The 12,871-nt window shown below is 49.4% G+C and overlaps 1 protein-coding gene across 2 annotated transcripts in view; it reads left to right on the forward strand.

Moving 5' to 3' along the window:
* The window catches only part of LOC122877848 (ephrin-A2-like), a 77,830-nt gene that overhangs the window by 10,405 nt on the left and 54,554 nt on the right, over nucleotides 1-12,871 (forward strand). Inside the window, exon 1 of one of the 2 annotated variants that reach the window (XM_044199998.1) lies at nucleotides 1,318-1,367. The exons of the other annotated variant lie outside the window; for it this stretch is intronic. Within the exon in view, the coding sequence (XP_044055933.1) occupies nucleotides 1,333-1,367 (35 nt within the window). The 5' untranslated portion in view covers nucleotides 1,318-1,332. Of the gene's footprint in view, nucleotides 1-1,317; nucleotides 1,368-12,871 lie in introns of those variants that run through there. 2 annotated transcript variants of the gene reach the window in all.

Below are 12,871 nucleotides of genomic sequence, written 5' to 3' on the forward strand. Positions count from 1 at the left end.
ACACACACACACACACACACACACACCAGGGAAACTTTGAAGTCCTGGCTCGAGCACACTGAGGAGGAGGAGGAGGAGGAGGAGGAGTGTGAAGAGCTGCAACCTTTCACTGTTTTCTGATGAAATTCGCCCTGAAAAGCAGCAGAGAGCGGCGCAGGTCAGATCAGGAGACGAGCAGAGCGCCGCTGCGACCGAAACTCTCCGAAGGCTTTAGTTTGAGCTTTATTTCACGTTTCTGCATGACGTCACACTGCAGACCCCGTGTGTTTAGCTTAGCTTAGCACAAAGACTGGAAGCAGGGGAACTGCTAACATAGCTCCATCAAAGAGAAACAAATCCACCTTCCAACAGCTCCATATCTGTCTTAATGTGCCGGTGAATTTTAAGCACGCTGCAAAACTAGATCTTGATTTTAACGCGTTGATCTCGTCCTAAAAAGTCCTGAAAAATAATTTTATTGAAACTAGTGAAACCGTCAGCCAGCGAGGAGACAAACGCAGTGATTCTGTCTGGTCTCGGGACACTGAAGCTGAGTGAGACCAGCTGACCTGTTAAAACGGGCAGTTTTTCAGTGTAGTTCTGCTGACGGGCAGAGTGGCGACGTCCTCTGATGCCGTCTTGTTTCACGCTGCAGTTTCTAAAAATCAAAATGAATAATGTGTCCGGTCCAGCACCGACTGCTCCAAACGCTCAGAGTTCAGAGTCGTTTGTTTTCGCTTCGCAGACGTCTCGAGAACTCTCGCAGGTATCGGAGTCTGAACGTAACACGACGTGTTTCAGCTCCTTCTTCAGTCGTTAACTTTATTATCTGTGAGGCTTCTTTTATTTTCCCGCTGTGCTGTTCGACGACACCGATGTTCTAATGTTCGGCCTGCGAGGTTTCATTTCCCTTCGATCGGAAAACCAGACGTAGAAGAAGTTATATTATATTATAATATCAGATGTCAAATAAAAAGACTGCTGCAGCGAGACCTGCTGCCTCAAACGCAGCAACAGAAAAGCTGTGATTTTAATAATCAGACTGACGAATTTAGATTTGTTATATATTTTTATATATAATATATATTATTTATTTATATATATTTAATAGATTTTTTATAATATATCTAGTGTTGTGTATGTGTGGATGTACTGTGGCATGAACCAAATACCGAGGTGTGTGTGTGTGTGTGTGTGTGTGTGTGTGTGTGTGTGTGTGTGTGCGTGATTAGATTCTGATGTGATATGGAAATGCATGTTTTTCTAAGCATGCATGAGCTGGAGTTACTGCCTTCGTGAATACTTTAATGACCCTCCATTTTGTTTTGTTGTCAGTAAAACAACGCAGACGAGATGAACGGAAGAGTTTCGCCTCGGGGATCAATACGGTGATTGAGATTTTCCCAGATCCTAAAAGAGATCTGCGTTCCTCCTTCAGGAGGTTTCAGGCTTCGGTGAGACCGAATCCGCTGCTGGAAGCTGGACGTCAGACTGACGGCGCGTCGCCGGCTTAAAAGTTCTTTACTGTCGCTGTCGGGATAAATAATTATTGATTACGTCGTTAAATAGGAGCCGATAGTGGATTTATGGATGAATGGCGACGGCATTTAGAGAAACACTGGAGGAGAAATGAATAAATCTTCATATTCAGACTTCAGAAACTGAAGTCAGTGTTTAAATGTTTGAAACAAAAAGGAAGAGAGTGATGATTTAAATATCATTTTCCATTTTTTATTTCTCAGAGTTTTGAGACGGAGCTGATTTTAGATTTCAGATATTTATTCATTCGTTTAATAAGAACGTTTTTTTCACTTCGACAGAAACTGGGGGGGGGGTGCTGTGACGTGACATCGTGTTGATGTGACCGCTGTTACATCACGCCACGCTGTCATCACCTTGATGTCACAACATGGCAGCGACAGCGAGGCGTCACATGACGGTGTAACCTGATACGGGACCACAGGTGGTCTTGTTCCTTCCCGCCTGTCTTCTGGTTGGTCCGCTGGGTCCTCGTTGAGGGGGCCGGAGGTTTCTGGAGCGCAGAGCAGATGGTGACCTTTGACCCTGCAGGCAGCTTGAGATTTGAGGAAGGGAAAGAAAAACAGACTGACGTTCCGCCTTCGACCTGCGAGCGGCGGCCCGTCAGTCACCTGACTGTCCTGCAGCGAATAACATCTGTGTTCTTCGTGACTGAAGAAGAAGAAGAAGAAGAAGAATGTGTTTCTGCCGGCCGACTTTAACAGGATCTCTCCTCGCCGGTTCTGATTCTTTCAGACGTCGTCTGTTTAACTCGGTTTTTATTTCCGGCGCCGGCAGAGAGTCTTTACTGGACTCTGACCTCAAAGATCCGAGTCCCGAGAGTCCGACTCGCTGTCAGCAGAAAGCTTCGAGGAGGCCGAGCTGTTGCTCTAATAGTTTTCCTGGTATTTCTTAGACGTGTTTGAGCTCCTTCTGTGCTGATTTTGTGATTATTTTGTTGCTCACCGAACTCTCTCAGTCAGCACCGATTGATCCGAATTAGCTGGTAAAAGTTCTAACGGTGATCAGCCAATCGCCACGTCGGACGCTTAAAGCTGATTGGGAGAGAGCTTCGTTTCTCAGATCAGGAAACAGCTGCAGTCGAGTGTTCACACTGACACCGCTCTGCTTTAAAAACACGTCTTAGAATCGTTAGAAATGGGACTTTTGTGGCTGAGGTTCTGTGAGAGAGACACGAACACTGAGACGGAGAGAGAGAGAGTTCATTTAAACTTCGTGTGAAAGAGTCTGACGGTGCATTTCACGTAAAAAGACAAAGATGGAGGACAAACCGAGGCCTCTGACAGGAGCAGCAGGGCCTGATGGTGAACACGTTACCAGCGACACTGGCGTCCGGGTGTCAGCTGATGTGCTTATTTATTGACTAACCCCAGTCTTCTTCTTCTTCTTCTTCTTCTTCTTCTTCTTCTTCTTCTTCTTCTTCTTCTTCTTCTTCTTCTTCTTCTTCTTCTTCTTCTTCTTCTTCTTCTTCTTCTTCTTCTTCTTCTTCTTCTTCTTCTTCTTCTTCTTCTTCTTCTTCTTCTTCTTCGTCCCTCGGCTGCTCCCTACGCCGCAGCAGATCATCTGTCTCTGTCGGCTGGGGAGCAACCGGGGGTTCGGTGTTCTGGCCGAGGACACTTGGACACGTGCGCCGGAGGAGGTGGGGATCGAACCGCCGACCCTGTGAAAATCCATACAAATAATAACAACTTTACACGATCAAATAAACACATCAGGCCCAAACGATATTTCATACGAAACCAAATTCTGTCAACGTTTCCGGGCAAATATGGAACATAACTGTGACCTGAGATCCTCTGGAGTCTGAGGAGGCGTCCCGCTCCCCCGGAGGAGTCGTGGCGGTACGGGTTCACTCGCTCCGGCCGTGACGTCACCGTTAACGGCGAACAAAATAAAACTGCTCTGTTAGTTTGATTGAGCTCCTCGCAGTTCCACAGCTCGTGGGCCCGAACACCTGATCCGTCTCTGACAGCGGGACGACACCTGAGATAAGCCCCGCCCACTGAGCGCTCCACCCGCAGTGTGTTTGATTTTCATCCAGGTGTCGTCCTGACAGTGAGGCTGTTACAGCGTGTGTGTGTGTGTGTGTGTGTGTGTGTGTGTGTGTGTGTGTGTTGGGGTTTAAACAGGATTAGCCTGCAGCTCAGGTGTCCCTCTAACAGGATTAGTGAGTCCTCCTGAGTCCTCACAGAGGTGTTAATCCGAATTATCGACGGCTGAAAACAAAAGGTGTGTTTGTGGACGGAGCTGAGACACAGAGGGGAGTGATTCGGGGCGGGTGGTGTTTAACCCCCCCCTCCCCTCACCTTTGTGCTCTGTTGAGGCGGACCTGTGGACTGATGCTGTCTCTGGTCTGGATGAGTCCTTCAGGTGGTTCAGGCTGGATATAACCAAACACACACTTCAGTGTGTTTCCTCCCTCGTCGTGTCATCGGGCCCCGATTGGTCCTTCTGGAGGTGGGAGGAGCCTTGTGATGAGCTGGAGGGCTGCAGGTCGCAGGTTCAGGTCCCGGCGGTCCCCCCCGACCCTGCTCAGCCTCCCCGCAGGCTTCAGACCTGCTGCTCACTGCGTTTCTTTCCTTCCTTCAGGTTTTCCCGCTCAGAGAGTTCACATCTGGAGCTTTTGTTCAGAGTTTGTTTGAGTTCAATTTGAAACGAATCATTTTCTGGATGTTTCAGACGCTCGCTGTAGAACTGCGACCGGGAAAACAGAGCGAGCATCGTCCCGAAATTCAAATAAGTCAACAAACTGAAGCCGACGTTGTTTACGGCCGACTGCAGAGCAAAACGTCCGTTTGTCGACCGGAGGCGGAGCTTCAGTGAGTAAACAGAAACTTTCCAGACACAGAAGACTGAATGTTACATTTTAAAACTGCAGATCAAACAGGAAATGACTTTCTTTTACAAATAATAACTTTACAGTCTCTGCCGGTCAGGATCAGACCACGCAGGACTCTGCAGGGTCGGACCTGAAATCTGATCCCAGCAGGGGCCATGTGTTCCAGACTCTCATGTTCAGTGTCAAACACCTCCGTCTGTCTGCAGGTCCCCGAGGACCGCCGCCCCCCTATTGGTCAGCAGCTCTGACTCTGAGCTGATCACTTAGTCTTCGATCAATAATCCCGACAGCAGTGAAGGTCCGGGTCTCGTTCAGCTCAACGACGTGCTGACGAACGAGGCGCGCCTGAACTCACCGCGGACCGGCCCCGACGAGACCTTCAGTGTCACGTTCGGGACCGGGTTTTCCACGCTCACATATTGATCAGGAGGTTTTCGACAGCAGTCAAACAGTAAAAGATTCATTTACATAATTATCAGCCTGTTTTACTCCGGTGCAAATATCAGCAATAAGAAATATATTATTTATTATAACAGCATTAATAACTCCCGTTTAGTTTGTCTGGTGTTCATCGGTGCGTTTCCACTGTTTTCATGTGCATCGTCGGCGCTAACCGTAGGTAAACGGGCCGCAGCGGGACCGGAGGGTCGGGGCGCGGCGGGACCGGAGGGTCGGGCTGCGGCGGGACGGAGGGTCGGGCAGCGGCGGGACGGAGGGTCGGGCAGCGGCGGGACGGGAGGTCGGGCCGCAGCGGGACCGGAGGGTCGGGCCGCGGCGGGACCGGAGGGTCGGGGCGTCGCTCAGTCTGCCGAGTCTTTCGGGGACTTTCCTGTTTCCCACGTTTGCTACCAAACGACGTCGTTCTCTTCAGGAAGCCTGTGAAATAAAGGCGGTCGCACGGTGTCCCCGACTCGAGTCCAGACAGACGCCCTCGTCGTGGGTCGCCCCAGCGTAGGTCATTCGGTATCTTCACATAAAGGTAGTTTGATATCAGAACTGAAGCAACAATGAAAAGGAAACGTAACATTATATCTGAACGTTTATCTGCTAAAACGTGAAATCTGATGATTCAAACAACCACATTTACTGCTGACTTTCAGAATATTTCCACGTTTCCACTCTCAGAAACGTGTTTGTTCGCCGTTTCATGTCCGAAGCTCAAACCCGGGTTCGGATTTCTGTGTTTTGTCAACAGTTCGAAGCTTCGGTGGGAAGGGAACAGATTAAATCCGGTCCTCCAGCAGCCGACAGCACGCGGCGGATTTTATTTCACTTTTCCTGAATATGTATTTGACATTGACGTGAAGGTGGATTTTAATGAGGAGCGTTTGAATTCTGCCTGGTGACAGCCCAGCGGGGCGGGTGGATTGATGGGGGGGGGCTTCTGAACTGGATAGTTGGCTCTTTTTGAAGCCTCTTCATGTGTACAGCCTCACCCTCCTCCTCCTCATCCCTCACCCGCCCCTGAAGGTTAATTACAGTCCTCAGAGCGGATCGGAGACCTCCTCCTCCTCTTCTTCATGTGCTTCATGAAACAGGCGTCGAAAGAGAACTGTGTTAGCACTTAGCAGTTAGCAGGTAGCAGTTAGCACTTAGCAGGTAGCAGTTAGCACTTAGCAGGTAGCAGTTAGCAGGTAGCAATTAGCAGGTAGCAGTTAGCAGGTAGCAATTAGCAGTTAGCACTTAGCAGGTAGCAGTTAGCAGGTAGCAGGTAGCGTGAAACTGGCTGACGAGCAACCAGCTGCTCCGACGTATACAAGCATTTCCTGATCCGATGTCATGACATCATCTGTCAGCTTTATGATGTCACAGCGCTCTGGTGGAGGTTTGCTTCAGTTTTGGCACAAGTGGGAGTGGGAGGGACTTCCTGTGTGTGTGTGTGTGTGCTTCAGGTGTGTGTGTGTGTGTGTGTGTGTGTGTGTGTGTGTGTGGTTGTGTGTATGTGTGTATGTGTGTATGTGTGTGTGGTAGAGCAGGTCGTCCACCCGTCGGGAGGTCGGCGGTTCGATCCCGCAGGCTGCCTTCGCTGTGAATGAAGAGTCTTTGTGAAGCCTGATGTCGTTTGTCTCCCAGCGTCTGAAACACACACACACCTGAAGCACACACACACTGAAGCACACACACACACTGAAACACACACACACACCTGAAGCACACACACACTGAAGCACACACACACACTGAAACACACACACACACTGAAGCACACACACACTGAAGCACACACACACACTGAAACACACACACACACCTGAAGCACACACACACTGAAGCACACACACACACTGAAACACACACACACACCTGAAGCACACACACACTGAAGCACACACACACACTGAAACACACACACACACCTGAAGCACACACACACTGAAACACACACACACCTGGGCAGCACACACACACTGAAGCACACACACACACTGAAGCACACACACACTGAAACACACACACACCTGAAGCACACACACACTGAAGCACACACACACTGAAGCACACACACACACTGAAACACACACACACACCTGAAACACACACACACACTGAAGCACACACACACCTGAAGCACACACACACACCTGAAACACACACACACTGAAACACACACACACACACACTGAAACACACACACACACTGAAACACACACACACTGAAACACACACACACACTGAAACACACACACACACTGAAACACACACACACTGAAACACACACACACACCTGAAGCACACACACACTGAAACACACACACACACCTGAAGCACACACACACTGAAACACACACACACTGAAACACACACACACACACCTGAAACACACACACACTGAAACACACACACACTGAAACACACACACACACACCTGAAGCACACACACACTGAAACACACACACACTGAAACACACACACACACCTGAAGCACACACACACTGAAACACACACACACACTGAAACACACACACACCTGAAACACACACACACTGAAACACACACACACTGAAACACACACACACACACCTGAAGCACACACACACTGAAGCACACACACACACACCTGAAGCACACACACACTGAAACACACACACACTGAAACACACACACACACACCTGAAGCACACACACACTGAAACACACACACACACACTGAAACACACACACACTGAAACACACACACACTGAAACACACACACACCTGAAACACACACACACACTGAAACACACACACACACACCTGAAGCACACACACTCGTGTCCGGATACACAATAACAGCTCAGCGTGTTGTGATGACTGAAGGTCGCAGTGAAGACTGCCGCTGTGTTTCTGAACCTTTAAAGACGAAGAACCAGACTTTAATGCTTTTATTTAACTTTATTTTAATCTGCTCGTTTCCTCTCTGTCGCCACCAAACCTGGTAACCAGTCAAAGTCCAGTCTGGACTCCTGGCTCCTGCTGGACTGCTGACGAAACCAAAAACCCTGTCCAGAGGTGAACTCCCTCTTCCTCCCTTCTCCCTCCTCTCCTCCCCCTCCTCCTCTCCTCCCTCCTCTCCTCCCTCCTCTCCTCCCCCCTCCTCCTCTCCTCCCCTCCCTCCTCCTCCTCCTCCTCTCCTCCCCCCCTCCTCCTCCTCCTCCTCCTCTCCTCCCTCCTCTCCTCCCCCTCCTCCTCCTCCTCCTCCCTCCTCCTCCTCCTCCTCCTCCTCCTCCTCCTCCTCTCCTCCTCCTCCCCCTCCTCCTCTCCTCTCCTCCTCCTCCCTCCTCCTCCTTCTCCCTCCTCCTCTCCTCTCTCTCTCCTCCCCCTCCTCCTCTCCTCCTCTCTCTCCTCCTCTCCTCCCTCCTCCTCCTCCTCCTCCTCCCTCCTCTCCTCCTCCTCCTCTCCTCCCTCTCCTCCTCTCCTCCTCCTCCTCTCTCTCCTCCTCCCTCCTCCCTCCTCTCCTCTCCTCCTCCCTCTCCTCCTCTCCTCCTCCTCCTCCTCCCTCCTCCTCTCTCTCTCCTCCTCCCTCCTCTCCTCTCCTCTCCCTCCTCCTCTCCTCCCTCCTCCCTCCTCTCCTCTCTCCTCCTCCTCCCTCCTCCTCTTCTCCCTCCTCCCTCCTCTCCTCCTCTCCTCTCCTCTCCTCCTCCTCCCTCCTCCCTCCTCTTCTCCCTCCTCTCCTCCTCTCCTCTCCTCTCCTCCTCCTCCTCCTCCTCTCTCCTCCTCTCCTCTCCTCTCTCTCCCTCTTCTCCCTCCTCCCTCCTCTCCTCTCTCCTCTCTCCTCTCCTCTCCTCCTCCTCCTCCTCCTCTCTCCTCCTCCTCCTCCTCCTCCTCTCCTCCTCCTCCCTCCTCCTCCCTCCTCCCTCCTCCTCTCTCTCCCTCCTCCTCCTCCTCTCTCTCTCTCTCCTCCTCCTCCCTCCTCCTCTCCTCCCTCCCTCCTCTCTCCTCTCCTCTCCTCTCCTCTCCTCTCCTCTCCTCTCCTCTCCTCCTCCTCCTTCCTCTCTCCTCCCTCCTCCCTCCTCCCTCCTCTCCTCCTCTCCTGCCGGTCACCCAGTGCATGCTGGGATAGATTTAAGCACTGACCAGGATAAACAGGATGAAGATACCTTTGCGTAACGCAGCGCTGCAGCGAGGCAGGTGCTTCGTGGTGACGAGTGAGGAGTTCAGGTGTTTGACAGACCTGATTCCGTCAGTCAGTAACAGACCAGACCGTCATACAAGATGTAAATCACTGCAGGGGTCCTGCAGACTCTGTAGACCTATCAGAGTCCAGACAGCTGACTCAGAACTGGAACCACATGACAGCGTGATGAGCAACTTTTTTACATTTGCAAGTAACTTTACTCTTAATGTATCTGACCTGTATTACAGCGCATTATATCATGTTAGCTCAGCGCTTCTGTTCCTGTGTGACGTGACGACAGAGTTTCCTGTCGGGGATCAATACAGTATTTCTGGTTCTGATAACTAAAGTTCTAAACTGTTTTATCATCAGTGTTGTCACAGCGTTTTATCTTGGATAGCTTCATCTCTAAAGAGCACAGTATGAAAAGACGTGTAAACCCCCGACAGTAGCCTGTAGCCTCGGTGCGATTAGCTCTGCAGCTAGCTGAAGTTAGCAACACGAGCTAAAGCTAATGATCTTTCCTCAGTTGATGGAGTTTCCTCTCAGCCTTGAGCCTTTGAATACTTTTTGGTTTATTTTGGTTAGAGTCTTTATTCAGAGTCCGGTGCGTACCGGCGCTCGCCACGTGGTGGAAGTACCCAAACGGAAGTACGGGTGCTCATGAGGGCAAAAACATCCAACGCATCCAGCCAGCGTTGTGTCAGCAGGTTAAATCCTGCTCTGAATTATAAATCACCTTCTTTACTGTCCAGATCCACCAAAGCTGATCTTCACTGGTTCCGTCCACTTTGATACTGTCCGGGCCGGTTCTGTCCGGGCCGGTTCTGTCCGGGCTGGTTTTGTCCGGTTTTGTCCGGTTCTGTCCGGACCGGTTCTGTCCTGTTCTGACTGTTTTTAGCTGCAGACAAACAAACAAACAGCTCGACCTCTCGTCTGTTTTCACGCACGGTTTCCTTCCAGCTCACGTCAGAGCAGAGACTCTTTAATGTTTGCTGTTATTCATTATGAATGACCTGGAATTCCCGCTCGGAGACGACTCATGAATCATTGACAGCCGACCAATCAGAGCTGGAACCACAATGCTGCTGTTTTCAACGCATCATCAGAGCCGTAAGTGGACCAGGACTGGCCCAGGTTTGGTCCTGGTACCTGGAATTGGTTCTGGAGTGTTTTTGCAGTCTGTGTTTGTCGGCAACAAACTAATCTCACTGATCTATAATCAGATTGATTATCAATCAACAGCAGAGTCAGTATGATTAAGAAATGATAAGACATTTTGCTGTACCGTTGACATCTGTGCCGGTTTCCGGCCCGTGCTGGACTGCTTCATCAGTGCGCTGAAGCCTCTTTATCTCTCACGTGTTGAACTCATATCTGGTCATTTAAGCCGTTTTTTAAAAAATCACAATTTATTTTACAATATAACTCTCTAGTATTCTGTGTTTAATACTCTAATAATATTCTCTGTTTTCAGTTTAATTTGCTGATATTTACTCATACTTCTGTTACTGCTGTTTATATCCTCCGTCTCATTATAATCTTAATAAGCTGCACTTAACTTGACAGAACACGCACTATTACTTACTAATTATATTACTACATTGTATTATTATACTGTACATACTTATCATCAACTGGTAAACCCACTTTGCACTTATTTTAATTTTATACTTATATCCACTTTGTACTTAATGTATCTGACCTGTATTATAGTGGATTATATGTTTTGCTCAGTGCTTCCCTTCCTGTGTGCACTGACGTGACAGCGAGCTGCTGGAACAAAAGAGTTTCCCCTCGGGGATCAATAACGTATTTCTGATTCTGATGAACTATGATGCAGGATTCTGTCGATCACCCGAATCGTCCGAATCAACGTGGTCCAAAATCAGCAGGAGCCGTTTCTAATAACTATCTTCATGTTCTTCTCGTCTCTGTTTACGAACTCAAAGTCCAAATCTGCAGGAACAGACTGATTATCAGTTTAATCAGAGTATCGATAATCTGAGAGAAGTCGGCCCGTCTCCTACACATTACGTTCATTCAGCTATTTCACAGTATGTGAAACGACGAAGGGGTTTCTGGTTGTGTTTCGACACATTCAAGCTTTTTGTTGAGGTTCAGAAAGAAATACTGAAAAAGTCTGCAGCGGTTTGGTTCAGCGTTATTCAGGAAGTCTCACTGAAATCAAGATCCCCACAAGTGCACACACACACACTCATTAAAGCAGCTACAGATATTATTAGAAATATCAGTAAGTAGAACTTTGATGTAATTAAAACACGACGTGTTGACTTCTGTGAAATCATCCGTCAGTCATCATCGATCCAGACGGCCGCTACGCTTCCTCCAAAACATATTTAGCAAAGAGTTTAGCCACACGAGAGAACCTGTTGTTCGTGTTGCAGAACATGAACCTGGTTCATTAGCGTTTCCCTCAGGAGGCGTAGCAGTTAATTAATCACAAAACCAGTTTCCTGCTTTTGTATCGACCTTTTGATGTGTGATGGATGTTTCATTTCCGCGTTCAGCTCTCTGCTCGGAGCTCTCTGGATCTTTACTCTCAGCTTTATTTAACACAATCCGCTTCGGTTGCGTCTGAAGCCGTCTGCGGCCTGTCGAGCTGGAGCAGGCTGCAGGTTTGTGTGGAGCGAAGCGAGCAGCCAGCTGGTGTTTTACGAGCGTCAGCGCGGCGCTGAAACACCCGGATTCGGTCTGAATTTAAATCTGACCTACTTTTCTTGTCATCAGAAAGCGTGAATCTGTTTTTCTTCTTCGTCTGAGGAGGGGGGGGGAGGAGGGGGAGACAGGAAACTCTGTAAGCGGACTTTTCCCCAGACGGAGGGGAAGCACCAACAGATTTACACCAGGATGAAGCTTTTAGACCAAAAAGACTTTTATTTTTTCTTCTCAGAGCCGCTTTGGCTCCGCCGCCGCCCTAAACTGTCAGGCCTCTCCCTCTCCTCGTCTCCTCGTCCTTTCATTCATTCAGAAACCTGACACTAACTAAATCTGCCTTTTCTCTGCCACTTTTTCTTCCACCTGAGCCGGAGCTCCTGCCGCTGCGGCGCTGCAGCTCCAGAGTTAATGGGATTATGCAGATGGCAGCGCTCTTAAAGCGCCATTTGAAGTGTTTAATGGAGATTATGGAAATGGTCGAGCGGCTCAGACCTTCGCTCGCTGAATGAAAAGACGACACAATGACAAGAAAGGAGCAGAGGAGCAGCTGCCGAGTCGGGCCGGCCCGGGTGATTGACAGCTCGACGCCCGGCTCAGAAGCACTTCGGCAGGGCGGGGCTCCGAGCAGAGATGCTGGTTCACGTGCTGGAGTGAGAGACAGAAACAGACTCTCTGGAAGCGGCAAAACGGAGCCGGCTTTTCATGTCGTAGTGTGTTTACTTTACATTCCTGCTGATCGTCCAATCGTCAAGCTCCAAATCTGTGCTGCCGACGGAGAACTCAAGCTACAGATCACTCTGAAAACTGATCTTACTATCTGCACTTTCCATTTGTTAGTTTGTTTAGTCCAGTCAAACGCTGTTCAGTGCTCACGTCTTTCAGATTCTGGATCAGTTCGAGGTGAATTTAGCCACTTTGGCGACTCTCATTCTGACTGGCTTCTTCTGCTCCATAGCAACAGCAGCTGAGGCTCATGGGTATTGTAGTATTTAGAGACGTTAAATCTGATGCAGGAAGTCCAGCTGGTTTATCAGACACGGAAACACCGAACAGCTTTCTAACAGATTTTACAACTCTGGGAAGTTTTCATGGCGGCAAATATTTGATCTTTTGTGACGATGGCGAGGTGTTCGTGTGTGTGTTCAGGAACGTGTGCTTGCATGTACGTGATTGGCCAACGCAGCGTCCTGCAGGATGACGTCACGTTGCGGCAGAATCTGGACGATGTTCCTCTGACGGT

The sequence above is a fragment of the Siniperca chuatsi genome, linkage group LG6 (genome assembly GCF_020085105.1).
Source record: "Siniperca chuatsi isolate FFG_IHB_CAS linkage group LG6, ASM2008510v1, whole genome shotgun sequence".
NCBI classification, from domain to species: domain Eukaryota; kingdom Metazoa; phylum Chordata; class Actinopteri; order Centrarchiformes; family Sinipercidae; genus Siniperca; species Siniperca chuatsi.